The sequence below is a fragment of the Petromyzon marinus genome, chromosome 16 (assembly GCF_048934315.1).
Source record: "Petromyzon marinus isolate PM22_M1 ecotype Great Lakes invasive population chromosome 16, UKy_Petmar_22M1.pri1.0, whole genome shotgun sequence".
In the NCBI taxonomy this organism is placed as follows: Eukaryota; Metazoa; Chordata; class Hyperoartia; order Petromyzontiformes; family Petromyzontidae; genus Petromyzon; species Petromyzon marinus.
Window position 1 is genome coordinate 9,353,633 of NC_133682.1, and position 13,939 is coordinate 9,367,571.

The following is a 13,939-nucleotide window of genomic DNA, read 5'->3' on the forward strand; positions in this document are numbered from 1 at the left end:
ATCATTCTATAACGTTACTTATAAATTGGGGAACGAATTCGACACGTAGCATTACATTTGCATTTACGGAATTTTGAATACCTTAATTAGGTATTTTTCTGAATTTCAAACGGTTTTGCACAATACTGGGTTCCTGCGCTTTCTCGTGCCATCGCCTCACGCTTGGGCTCGTTCTGCTTCGGTGTTAATAACGCCTGCTGCTGTACAGGATTTCACCCCTTTTTCAAAAAGTTCTTACTTCAGTAATGTAACTGTAAGATGTTGGAAAGAGGCCATTAAGCGCAAGCGACAGCCAAAGTGCAAAAACAATTACCTCCTCAAACGGCAATCACAAGTTTCTTACTGTGCAGTCATTTTTTTATTTCGCGACTTTTGAATATAATTAATATTGTATCATAAAATTACAGATTCCATTAAATGTGCTTAAAAAACACTTGCTGCATTCTTAAGCGTGATTTTATTCTTCGTCTTGGGGTCGAAAAATGTTCCGTAAGGAACGCATCTCCAATGAAATAATGTATCTTTGATTTAAAGCTTCCGTGACTGCAGGGATTCATATTCTGGGTTCTTTCGGTAAAGTTACGTAGAAGGGAAACAATAAAAATATAAAACAATGGGAAAATAGGGTTCGAAAAATAGATTTTCGCTTTATGTGCAATTCTCGAGGAAAGTATCCGTTCCGTATATTAAGGGATGCCCTGTACGATAAACTCAAACAAACTTGGCTACGTTGAAAACCCCCGGGAATTAAATTACTAGCCTGCATAGACTGCCAGAGTTAAACCGTAGAATTTAATCCTGCAAAACCAAATAATTTCCAAGATGCTTTGAAGCGTGGTTCCCTCCGTCTGTACGGCCTGTGCAGAGACAAAAGTGATGGTTGGTGGTGGCAAGGTCAGAATCAGAATATTTATACTGGAAGAGTCCGATGAGCTACAAAGCTCTTTTTCACAGATATCCAGGTCAGCGCCTCTGGAATGGAAGAGTGCTCGCATTTCCGTACGCATCCCTTTGATGTTGTTGTCCTTGTCCTCTGCTGACAGCACCATGCATCTCCCTTGCAAACCACAGCTGGGTAAATTGGCTAAACAAGTGACTTTCCGAGTAACAAATACACATTAGTCGATTGATTCCGAGTCTGCAGTCTGCAGATGGCAGCTACCACTCCATCAGGAATACCGTGACCTACATGGTGGGCACTGACGCACAAAATGAGATTGAAAAACATTTATTGACAAAATATATATTTCGATTTAAAGCTTTCGTGACTGCAATGATTCATCTTCTTTGGTTCTTTCGGTAAAGTCACGTAGAATGAGAATAAAATAATAAATTGATAAAATAAAATAACACAATAATATTCTCACGACGTTTCGGCCACAACACAAGCGGCCTTCATCAGGTGAAGGGACGAGACTGTCTGGTAGGACAGCGCTGGAGTGAAAGAGCCACGTTCAGATCACGACCTTTAAGCTGTGTGAGAGGAAACAAAGCGCCTTGACAAAGGAATTAGCATATAATTTAGCATTGAAATGGCTGAGTGATTAGCTTGTGACTGGTCACAGAAATAGCTATGTTAAAAGTTAAAGCATACACATCCGCAGAGGCACCCCTTGACAAAGGAATTAGCATAGAATTTAGCATTGCAAAAGCTGAGTGATTAGCTTGTAACTGGTCTGAAATCGCTGCAACCCTCAAAAACGCTAAGTTGCCACCCAGCAACATCAGCAAAGACGAACGTTTTGAATTATCTCAATTAAAAAAGAGGGATGATATTGTCGTCCTCTCAGCCGACAAGGGCAATGCCACTGTCATCATGGACAAAACAGAATATAACAACAAAATTCAAGAACTACTCAACGATGGCAGGTATACAATAATAAAAAAGAGATCCCACCAACAGCCTGGTCACCAAAACGAACAAAATCATCTCTGATTCAACAGCATTAATTGATGAGATCAAACAGTTCTCGTTGAAACCCTCTGCTGCCAGACCACCAAGATTATATGGCCTTCCAAAGATACACAAAGAAGATACACCCCTTCGTCCCATCGTCTCTACTATCAACTCCCCCACCTACAAACTGGAACGTTTTCTTGCTGATATACTGCGACCTTTCACTGGAAAAACCACCTCTGCGGTACTAAATTCTACTCACCTGGTATCGACAATCAAAGGCATTTCCCTGTCCCCAGACAACCTGCTTGTCAGTTTTGATGTGGTGTCCTTGTTCACCAAAGTCCCGGTACCTGACACCATCGCTATCATTGAAGACCTGGTTCATCAAGGTCTGCATACTGATGTACCCCCCCTGGTGAGACATTGCTTAACCAACACATACTTCACCTGGAATGGAACTTTCTACAAACAAACTGAGGGCACCCCAATGGGCTCCCCCTATCTCCGGTTGTAGCCAACATATTCATGGAAAAATTTGAAACTGACGCCATCCAGACTGCCACTCTACGCCCGACCTTATGGAAGAGGTACGTTGATGACACCTTTGTCATCTGGCCACATGGCCAGCCTGCTCTAGACCAATTCTGCAACCACATCAATTCCATACACCCAGCCATCAGATTTACCATGGAGGTCGAAAAAGATGGCAAACTACCCTTTTTGGATGTCTTAATCAAAAGGAGACATGATGGTTCAATGAGCCACTCTGTCTACAGGAAAGCTACCCATACAGATGCTTACTTGAAACCAGATTCCCACCACCATCCATCCCAGAAGAACTCCCTCATCAAGACTCTATACCATAGAGCCCAATGCATTTCCGACCAGAAACACATTACCAGTGAACTCAAGCACGTACACCAGGCTCTCAGGGCTAATGGTTACTCCGACTACACAATCCGCAAAGCCATCACTCCAATCATGAAGAAGGATCCTCTTGTGGAGCCACTCAAAACCATCACCTTACCCTACATTGCAGGGGTCACTAAAAAGATCTCCAAAATCCTGAATAAACACAAGATCCAGGTCCGATTCAACACAGTACATAAAATCCGTGATTTAGTTCCATCTGTAAAAGATGCTGTTCCAGACATACAGTACCCGGGTGTTTACAAACTAAAGTGCCTCTGTGGTAGTAGCTACATTGGAGAAACCAAACGACATATCTCGGACCGCATCCGCGAACATAAAGCAGACTTGAAACACGGTAGGACGAACTCCTCTGCCGTGGCAGATCACTGTTATAATTCAGTGGGCTCACATGACATTGACTTCTCCAAGACGGAGGTTCTTTGCAAACCAACCGGCTACCATGAGAGATTCGTTCATGAGGCCATTCACATATACAAGCACAGAGACAATTTCAACCGAGAAGATGGATTCTGGCTTAGTAATCATTGGAAAGATGTTTTAAACCATTTCTGTTCTTAATTAATTGTATTTTTACGATGACCTTCAGACCGCAGCTCTTTCGCCAGCATTGACTCTTAATACCTCTCACACCACGGTTAATGGTATGGTTTACAACATAGAGTATAATAGCGCCTCGTAGCTGTCTCTCTCCCCCCCCTCTGTTCCGACCATGGATGAACTCGTACGTCTGAACGGGGCCCGTAGCTAAAGTTGAGGGTAAGAATCCACCCATTTTTTCGCCATATAGCATTGTAATATATAACGACTTATTGTTGGTAGCTTAGCTGATTGGAGAATATAGAGTTTATTGATAACATTAAGGTCATTTATATTTTAGTTTTTTATTGGTTCACTATATAGTACTGTGAATAGCTCAGATGTGTAGGCCTTGACTTCAACATAGTCATTTCTGTGACCAGTCACTAGCTAATCACTCAGTTATTTCAATGCTAAATTCGCCTAGTTATTTCAATGCCAAATTCTCCTGTTTGACTTGTACTAAGTGCCTCGGTGAATGTGTATGCTCTGACTTTAACGTAGCTATTTCTGTGACCAGTTACAAGCTAATCACTCAACTATTTCAATGCTAAATTCTATGCTAATTCCTTTGTCAAGGGGTGCCTCTGCGGATGTGTATGCTTTAACTTAGCTATTTCAATGCTAAATTCTATGCTAATTCCTTTATCAAGGGGTGCCTCTGTAGATGTGTATGCTTTAACTTTTAACATAGCTATTTCTGTGACCAGTCACAAGCTAATCACTCAGCCATTTCAATGCTAAATTATATGCTAATTCCTTTGTCAAGGCGCTTTGTTTCCTCTCACACAGCTTAAAGGTCGTGATCTGAACGTGGCTCTTTCACTCCAGCGCTGTCCTACCAGACAGTCTCGTCCCTTCACCTGATGAAGGCCGCTTGTGTTGTGGCCGAAACGTCGTGAGAATATTATTGTGTAATTTTATTTTATCAATTTATTATTTTATTCTCATTCTACGTGACTTTACCAAAAGAACCAAAGAAGAAAAATATATATAGTTTCAAGAATGCAATGTTTATGTTAGCATATTAGGTTCGTTCATTAATTTCTCAATCCACTTGTCCTGGTGAGGGTCGCGTCCAGTGACAATGCTGTGTGTGGAGGTGAGGCTGACAATGTCTAGTCAATACCTTTCCACCTCCTCCACCAGCTCCGGCTCCAACCCCCCCCCCAGTGATGTAACATTCCATGTCCTAATAGCTAGTGTCCATTTCCAAGCTCCAGTCCGTCTGAGACCATCACTCTCCCTGCCATACTGGCAACGCACCCGCCCCTCACCCTTCATCCTGCGGATGGTGGGCCCAAAGTAACCATTTCGGGCTGGACCCGACCAGGTTACATGTGTCACCCGACCACAAGGCGCTTGCTGGCGAACACCACCCTCAGGTCTGGCTCCAGGGGAAGGGGGGTATACCTTGTCCGGGCGAGGTTCTCCGATTTTTATATTTCTGAACCATCCATAAGGGGCTTTTATTTGGACCGTTATTTGTGTGGAACCTCCCCCCAAAATCTGTTCGTCAAGGGAGACCCTGAGATATGAGAATAGGTTTTCCCCTTTTTTTCTGGCAACAAAACAGGTGTTAAGACGTTAAAACACCAAAATGAAACCTTTTACAAGGAATCATGTCTGCATTAACCACAATACTTGTGTGAACACTCATTTCACTCAGTCCCCAGAGTCCACACACCACTGGCACTCCGACCCTTTGGACCGCAACGGATAATTCGCTGGGTACCCTTTCCAGCTGCCTGCTTTGCCAAGAAGAAACATAAGTTAATCGGTCATATGCTGGTATATTTCAAGGCTTTCCCCAACTCCATGTCCCATGGCGAGTATGATTAGCCGATTCATGATATGTGAGCATCTTGTCCCTTGCCAACCTATATTGCAAAGCCGTTATTTTGAAACCATGAACATTTTTACAATTGGACAGAGACGCAAGGAAATGGAGATGGCCAACAATAAGCCTGACGAGTATATATACAGCCGGTCTGGAATCATTAACCTACAATGGGAAAAAACAAAACTCAGTCTTAGCATAGTGTCCTTTCATGAAGATACTGAGCGGGCGTTAAGTCATAGTTTCCTGGCTAAGGGCCGAATCCGCTCGACACAATCTCTGGTCTGGTCAGAAGCCCTCCTGAGACACGAATTCGTAAACAAGGCTTCCGGTGCAAGCGGAGAAATGAGCTTCCCTGTAAACAATGCGTATCATGCCAGCACAAAGTAAACAGCTCCCCTCTCACGATGAATAATAATTCACCGCATACAAGAACATTACATATGCAGCATGAATCAATTGTGAGAGCCAGTGCCCTCCATGTGTGCTCCCTCTCCCAGAATTCTTAAATCACATTTTCTTGGATGGTCACATTTTCCAGTAGCAACAGAACTGCCGATTGTTGTCCTTCCCCCGCACCGACGATTAGCATGGTTGGCTACGTACGGTGCGAAAGAAGTTCAACGTACATACATGCATTCAATACCGCAGTTCAGCGGACACAGGACAAATTGCCGACAAATATTTATTTATCTCTATGGCAGCATTCATTTCCCTGAAGAGGAAACTTAAGTATGCTTATTATGTCATACACGTGATTCATGCTAGCCTTTGAAAGGTTTGGAAAGTGTAGACAATTAAAGGGGCAATTGTTTGCAGCTGATGTTTTGCCAAGTTGTTTCAGTGAGCCCGTGAAGGAGAACACATATGAAGGCTGTGTGAACGTGCACACGTGTGTATTGTGCGAGTGTGAACGTGACGATTTCAATTTTGAAAATAAGACGATGATGAGAGTTAATTTGATTCAACCAGTTTTGTGGTCTCGTTGTTTGTTCTACACTGATAGTGGCTGATATACAACATGAGAGTGCACCGTATCCTTGCCGAGTATATGGAAGCGAACGGAACGCCAATGAACACAGCTGTGGCGAGACAATGACACTTGGCCTTTACACAAAGGTCATTTAATTGGCGCTCGGCAAAATAAAAACTAATCGCGCAACGTGTGGCTTCCAAATTGAAAATCTGTCATCGCAACCAGACTTGGCCATTCTGTCCGGGAGAGATTTGATTCTATACCAAACAAAAAATAAGCATAAGGCCCACGAGGAGTTGTGATTACATTAATCACGTAGAGAGCTGGGCAAGCAGCCAGGATAGTGACCGTATATTTGTGGCAGCAAGCAAACTCCAGTGGCTTTGTACGAGCTTCAAGTTTCGAATGAAACTTTCACGATTGCATTGCCAACGGGTGTAGAAACGGACGATAAAAAGGCCTCGCTACCATCATCACCAACTCTGCCGTGCAATGGAAATAAACAGATCGCCAACGTGCTTTCGGGTCGTACCGCGTGTTGTTCGGCATGACATCTGACATTTCACTCCACCCGCTGAGCTTCTTTAGGAAATGTGGAGAGTAACGTCAGACACCGTGTTGAACATAACATGGTAGAACCAGAAAACACATCGGAGAGATGTATACAGCACAGCTTCGGAAAACCTACAGAGTAACAGATATGAATACTATTTCGCAGGCTAACGTTTTTGGAAATGGTCCTGCTTTAAAGTAGGGCAGCCTGCGACATTTACAGCCTCATCACGATCACAGCATTCTTGACCCATCTACAGCTTTCATCTATGGCAAAGTTTAAATTTCACCAGGCCTGTAAGACGTGCGCCTGCAGGGCTAGAATAACTGGACTCTCATCATGCCAAGGTGGACAGGGGCAGGCGGAGGGGAATGGGGGGGGCGTTAAAACCACCGCGAAGGGTCGTGACACGCGGTTTTGCGAAGACCGTTGGGGATTGAGTGGCTTCGTAACGGCGCGTCACCGAGAGAACCGCGCCGCGCTCTCGCGCTGCCCCTCAGCGGACGGTGCTGTACACGAGGCACCCGACGGTGGAGAGGCGCGGCAGGTTGCCCACGGTGCTCTCCTCCACGGGCGTGTAGACGCGGATCTGCCGCATGTGCGTGTCGCGCCCGTTCTGGTGGTTCGCCAGCACTGCCATCTGGATCATGAAGGTGCGCAGGGGCTTGCCGTCAGCGTCCGTCAGCGGGATATGCACCCAGCCGCTGGGCTCCACAAGCTCCAGCTGCTGCTTTCCGCACGCACGCGCAGAAGAGAAAGATTCTCCGTTATGGCCTTGAACGAAACGACGGGACGCAAAGTTGTTCCTGAACCGTTTTACGTTAACTGCGGCCGCCACTGCCCACGCGGTGCTGCCCTCATCGTGTGATGTAACAGTCTGTGGGGGCAGGTGCTGTTAGCGAGCGCCTATTTAAGGCTGGCACGGTGCACGAGTAAGTGGTGTGGCTAGCACCAAGCCCGTTGCCTCCGTCTTCCCGGTGACGATGCTTACACACACAGGACCATTTAGGGCGAAGTACATGGTCGAGTCGAACTGTCGGGAGGTTCAGGACCGGTTTAGATATTCACAACACATTTGCAACAAACGGAGACAAAATTACCCACGATTAGCGTCGTCGACTGAGGAGGAAGTTAGCATGCAACTACGAAGGCCAGACGCTATATGCAGGAGGGAGGTTTGGCCAGGACTGTGTGCAGCTACCTTCATTTCCCAGGGTGCTGACGTTCACACATTGCACCAGGCACTCATTTACGGCTGAATAAACCAAGCGGGGAAACATAACAGGTTAAAACACCGAGTATCACCAACCATGGACAAGGCCAGTAACTGCAGCCAGGTCGCACGAACTCACACGCCACATCTTCACGGGTGTACACACACACACACGTGTACAGGTGCACACTCACACAGAAAGACTGGCAGGTCTGCCTCACATACAGCTGAGGAAACTCCTGCTTTCAAACTCAATGGCACGGGAAACCCGCTGACCCTGATTACTACACATGCTGCATACGCATGGTGTAACATTAAGGATGACATCGTGTAAGCCAGAAAATTATTCGTAAAATGAACCAAAGTTTTCATGAAAAATGAAATTTCTAAGGTTTTCCAAGTCACGAGCACCGCGCGATGGCGAGACTTGTCGTCATCTCACAGCTGTTGGCTCACCGCTGCGGTGGAGTGAACATACTGCAATAATTGAAAAATATTCCCCCTATTTTGTACACAAAATAAAGAAATAATTTTAAATCTAACTTTTTCCAAAAGGCGAGTATGATGTAATGCCTTGCGCATAAGCAGACGGTTTACACCATGACGTGATACAACATGTGTTTGGTCAATTATTTAAGTAATTCTTAAGGATCACTCTCAAAACTCCATGCAGATGGGTATAGAACCTACTTGATGTACTGTCTCCTACGTGCATCTTGTTATCCTGCTGGTGGGTGTATCAGGTAAGTCCAATCCTTGCATGATCCATCAACCCCATTTCCAAGTGGGAAGATCACACACCCTGCCAAATTCACTAGATGGGAAGGCCTGGTTGGGTAATTTAAATCCAGACTCCAAAAATTGTTATTCACGATTTACTTGCCATACTACCTTCAACATTATAGGGAGTTATTAAAAAACACAAAAACAATACATTATGGTATCTCCTTATTCAATATGTTGCTGCATTAGACAGATTAAACGTAGAGCATAAAAACACCAAATAACATTTTATTTTGATACGTGTTAAATGTAGATCTTCTATAGCTCAGCTAGCCGTTTGAAGGCTTCCCTTCACTGCTATTCACACTTGTATCCATCATCCACACAAATTCTCGTGGACACATCCACTGGTCATCAGCTGCAGTTGGAGGCATAAACAACGCTGTTTGAGCCAATCATCATCATTCGTCATTGTCCACTTGCCACGGTCACGTGACGCAAACATTCCATCAAGCTCCTGCACACGAGCACATTTCGTCTCTCCGTCTCCACGGGTGGACGTCACAACGCAGGGTGGACGTCACAACGCAGGGTGGACGTCACAACGCAGGGTGGACGTCACAACGCATGGCGAAAGACCCCCGTCCGCAGGCGCACAACCCGGTGGGAAATGAGCGATGACGCTTTTGATTCACCGGCAACCAGGGGACCCCGTCACGTCGGTGGCCGGGCGGCTAGTCCCAGACTTCGCACGGCAGGTGTGGGTCATGGGGTCACCGCCACCGCGATGATTGATAGGCAACGGTGCAATTCACACACTGACTCGAGAGTTCCCACCGCATGCCACTCGCATGAGCAACGCGCGAGCGTTCTCAACAGGCAAGTGATGTGCGTCACCCACCCAGCGATTCGATTAATTGCCACCATTAAGGGTTGCGTTCGGCTTCCTTCAAAAATCTACTTTTCTCATTTCACAGATTTGTTCGTTCCGTTTCTCAGTTTTCGCTCTCATTATTACAGTTGTTGCCACTCCGCTAGCCTGCTTGTTATACTGGCGTTTGCACATCCACTTCCACAAATTGTAGTAATCATAATAACAACCGATTCCAACATGCGCGAATGCATGCAGGAATCGGAACGCGAAATACATTTTAGCAGACGAATCTATGTACATTAACACGCCTACCCCTCACCGCATGAACCCCAAACTCGAGTGAGCAAGTTGCAGTAGCTGCAAACGTGGGAGCAGTGGAACGTATTTACGAATAAACCGCTCGCTGAAGCTCCAGCAGCCAAAGGCGGGGGGGGAGTGGCGAGTGGTTTTGTCCAACTCTGGCACATGGATCTTTCTTTGTCTTCGTCGACCCCTTGGTAACTGCGTGGACACCCCCCCCCCCCGCACCCCCCACTTTAGCCTTTTAACAGACCACCTAATAATGATGGCTACATCCCCATTAGGGGGTTCGTGAATACCTGGAGAAATCCCCGAGCTACCCCCGTGGCATCACGGCGCCGCAACTGTAGGACCACGCACACCGGTCCCGTCGTCCCGTCCCTGGTTACCAGCCGTCGCGGTGGTCTGCTACAGGCATTAAAATACCGTAGAATGAGAAAAGGGGGGAGGAGGGCCGGGGGGGGGAAAGAGGATATAATTAAATAAATAAAGCGGCACGCTCCCGTCCACAAATTTGGGCGCAAGTAGAAGTGCAGCCGTCCTGGACGGGGCCTTTTCATCATCGAGGTCTCTCGTGGGCTCGGAGGAGCAGGAAGTCACGGCTGGGATCTGTCGGTCTTGGTGGAAAAATGTACGTGTGCGCGGCAGTATGGTATTACCAGGCACGGCAGCCTCCCTCCAGTGAGGCAGCAAACCACTGTTACTTCCACGTCTTAAAAATGGGATTGTATAACAACAACAAAACACCCGCAGTAGAAGTAATAGTTCCAAAAAACGATTCTGCAACAAACAAAAAAACTTAAGTTTTAGAAACCAAGTTGAGTTTTGACAATTTGCAGACTGGTGCTTACAGATGTTGCTTTATCTTCTATTAAAAAAATGTAGGTAGTATAATTTTTAATATATATAATACATCCGCGTGGAACGCGCATAGTTATTTTTCCGAATTAGTGATAACAAATGCCAATGTTTTGACCAGCAGGTATTTTTCCAAGCCCATGGAAACAACGAATAAAGAAGGCTCCAGCGAGGTTGAATAGGGACAACATACATTTACGAGCATGCCATGCCTCTCATTAATACAAATTTAACTAGTATAAAAGTGGGTTGCAACATGGCATTCACTTACAGCTGTGGCAATAATACAATGGAATATTCAATGACGGCACAAAAGAAAATATCGTTATCAACAAATCTGTTGCTATAGGCCACGAAAACTGCAAAAAGACCAAGTGGATCATTGTAATTATATTTAAAAAAAAATATCAACGGCTGTGTGGGTTCTACCGAAACACTGGGTGTCCATTGCTTGATTAAACAAACACTTCTGAATATACATCTATGTTTGAAACTGCACATATGAAAAAGGCATAATTGATTATATCAATAAGTTAATCAGACTGATAGTTGTTAATTTGAAGGGGCTAGGGGGCCAGGAAGTGGTTGGTGGCACAGTGGATAATACACTGCACTATGAATCCTGTGACCCGCGCTCGATTTCCGGCCACGGCCACCATCAGTGGAAAGTGCCACGGTGGCTAGGAGATGTTAACTACCTCGCCTGGTATACAGGAGGTCGTGGGAACAATCCCAACCCTGACGCCTGTAAATTTTAGGGTTTGCATGTTATCCCCGTGGTCTCGTTCAGAGTATTTGGATGCTATAAATTTCCACATGATAAGCCACTTCGTTGAGCTATCATTTGTGGCCAGGTCGATTCTGAAAAAGAGCGCTAGATAGCTCAGTGGGCCTGATCTGATAACATTGAAGTAGTTGATGTAAAAATTTAGAATAACTTTAACTCGCTTACATCAAACTGCACTGACCATCAAACCTGCATTGACCAATGTGATGAAGTATGGTCGAAAAAACCCTGTGAATTGACACGGCGTGGCCATATTCCTGGATTTTTCTGTTTGCGCATAGTCACTTTAAGATGTTTTTCTTGTTCATGTTTTTTTGTTTGTTGCAGTTGCACCCGGTTCAAGAGCCGAATGGCCCACAGGGCTATACCAAATAAATGAAACTGAAATTCAGCAGTAGACTGACCAAGGGCTGTAACTATTGTAACTTTTTTGTTGTTAAATAATGGTGGTTCAAAGCAAGGGATAACATACATTACAATGTGCTTTGGTTGCGAGTATTTGAATTGCTTCTCATAAAAGTAAGCCCTGTACAGATTTCCCCCGTGCACAATGGCTCACATAGAAATGTATTTTTTTTCCAAGAGGGAACACACTGACCTACAGATACTCAAAGGCAAGCGTCACTGCTCCACCCACATGCCCCATTATCATCAACACATCGCGCGGCATTGTCAGAACACGCAGTGAACTTCCAACACTGCGACTTGATCCACACACACGTCATGAACACCATCAGCAGCAGGCGCATCCACACCGTTATCCACTGCTTCTTGAAGGAACCTCCATTCAAACCAACATCGCTTTAAACGCACCCTCTGCAGCTGATATCAATCTCACTCCCGCATGTGCCCATGACAACATCGCTCCATCGCTACCTTTGGTCATCCCTGCTTGTTATGTTCGCCGTCACGTTCAGGCTGCCACTGATTCCAAAGCACCTGGGTTCATTCATTAAAGAAATGCTGCGCTGCCAAGCAGGGCACCGACTTGAATGTCTAGGAGTGCGTGGCCCACGAGTTTGGTAAATAAACTGGCAGCTGCCACTTCCAATAGTCAGTAGTCAGCTGACCACGTGTGCACACACTGCACAAGCAAAATGCTTGAGTAAGATTTTAATAAATAGAAAATGAAGGGACTGCACTGGCGTGCATGCATATTTAGCAAATCGCCACATTCATCATTAACTGCGACATTCTAACATAACAAATATTCACTTGGCTGATGTGTTGAGTAATGGCACTTCCTCAGACCAGCGAATGGGTCATTGCCACAAGCACAAGGCAAATTTTAGAATAACAATGCTGTTTGTTTATCCAGTCATGCCTTAGTTCGTCTCAAACCTATTTTTCAGGTCCTGCTTGGGTGTAAAGCACAAGTCTCGCATAGGTGGAGTCACGTGGGAGGAAGTTAAAGTACCCAGAGATAATCCACGGACGCAAGCGGATAACACTCTCAGGGCTACACAGGCGGGTTCATGAACCCACATTGTTACACAAAAAGAAATACGACCCTTGCTGGGACTAAGGGGAACGGGTGCAACCCAGTAGCCTGAGCAGCCTTCGTATGTGTCGAGTGCTAATAAGGCAGTGCCTAATGACGAATGTGGCGATTAAGTGTTTACTTGATGCATTGAGCTCGAGGTAAGATTCAGCGGCATGAATACTTTCTTACACCTGTGCGGGCCGACGCAGTCTCCCATTACCCCGCCGCAGGTGTTAACAATGAGATGCAGGGCATTCCGACGGCACGCTGGTGTGCATGTAGACAGGAAATTAAATTGCCCCCAAAGGGGAGGCCCACCCCCTTCAAAGGTCCGCAACATCAAATGGCGCTTGCGCGCCCGTGATCCCTTTTGATGCTCCCCCGTCCGCAAGCATTCCGCTCACCGCAGCCTTCGGTTGCAATTTTTAGCGGTTGCCTTTGGATGCGACGGGGCCGTGAAAGACCGTGACTGTGCGCATGAAAGTGGGGGGCGGGGGGGGGGGGGCTTTTCTCGTCACTGCGAGTGGCTTACGGCAATGGTTCGCTTGTTTAAACAAGCGACTGGGGGTGATCCTTTGCGGGAACACAGAGCGAGACAGAGGGTGCAAAATGCGAGTCGCTTATAAAAAGGCGCGCGCACACGCACGTGTAGTCGCTCTGGAAACCAAAAATCTTCAACAAAGGATGGCTTGTGTTTTCTTTATTGTTATCTTGGAATTTCATTGACATTACCATCTTAGCAATTATAAGGGGGGAGGGGGGGGGGGTCATGGCGCAGTGGTTAGTACTCAACTATGAACCCGGCAATCTGAGTTAAATTGCGAGCCACAGCTAACATCAGTGGCGAGTGATATTATGAGCTGCTCTTGGGCCCTCGCTTCACAAACCTGCACTGAACAGACGAGTGAAATAAGTTTTGATTT

The 13,939-nt window shown here is 45.8% G+C and overlaps 1 protein-coding gene across 7 annotated transcripts in view; it reads right to left on the reverse strand.

The window, feature by feature from the left end:
* The window catches only part of ANAPC10 (anaphase promoting complex subunit 10), a 66,215-nt gene that overhangs the window by 13,528 nt on the left and 38,748 nt on the right, over nucleotides 1–13,939 (reverse strand). For 4 of the 7 annotated variants that reach the window (XM_032955222.2, XM_032955220.2, XM_076067494.1 and 1 more), the window contains exon 5: nucleotides 5,917–7,505. The exons of 1 other annotated variant lie outside the window; for it this stretch is intronic. In XM_032955222.2, the coding sequence (XP_032811113.1) occupies nucleotides 7,275–7,505 (231 nt within the window). In that variant the 3' untranslated portion in view covers nucleotides 5,917–7,274. Of the gene's footprint in view, nucleotides 1–5,916; nucleotides 7,506–10,187; nucleotides 10,297–13,939 lie in introns of those variants that run through there. 2 more of the 7 variants (XM_032955223.2, XM_032955226.2) reach the window with 2 other exon arrangements.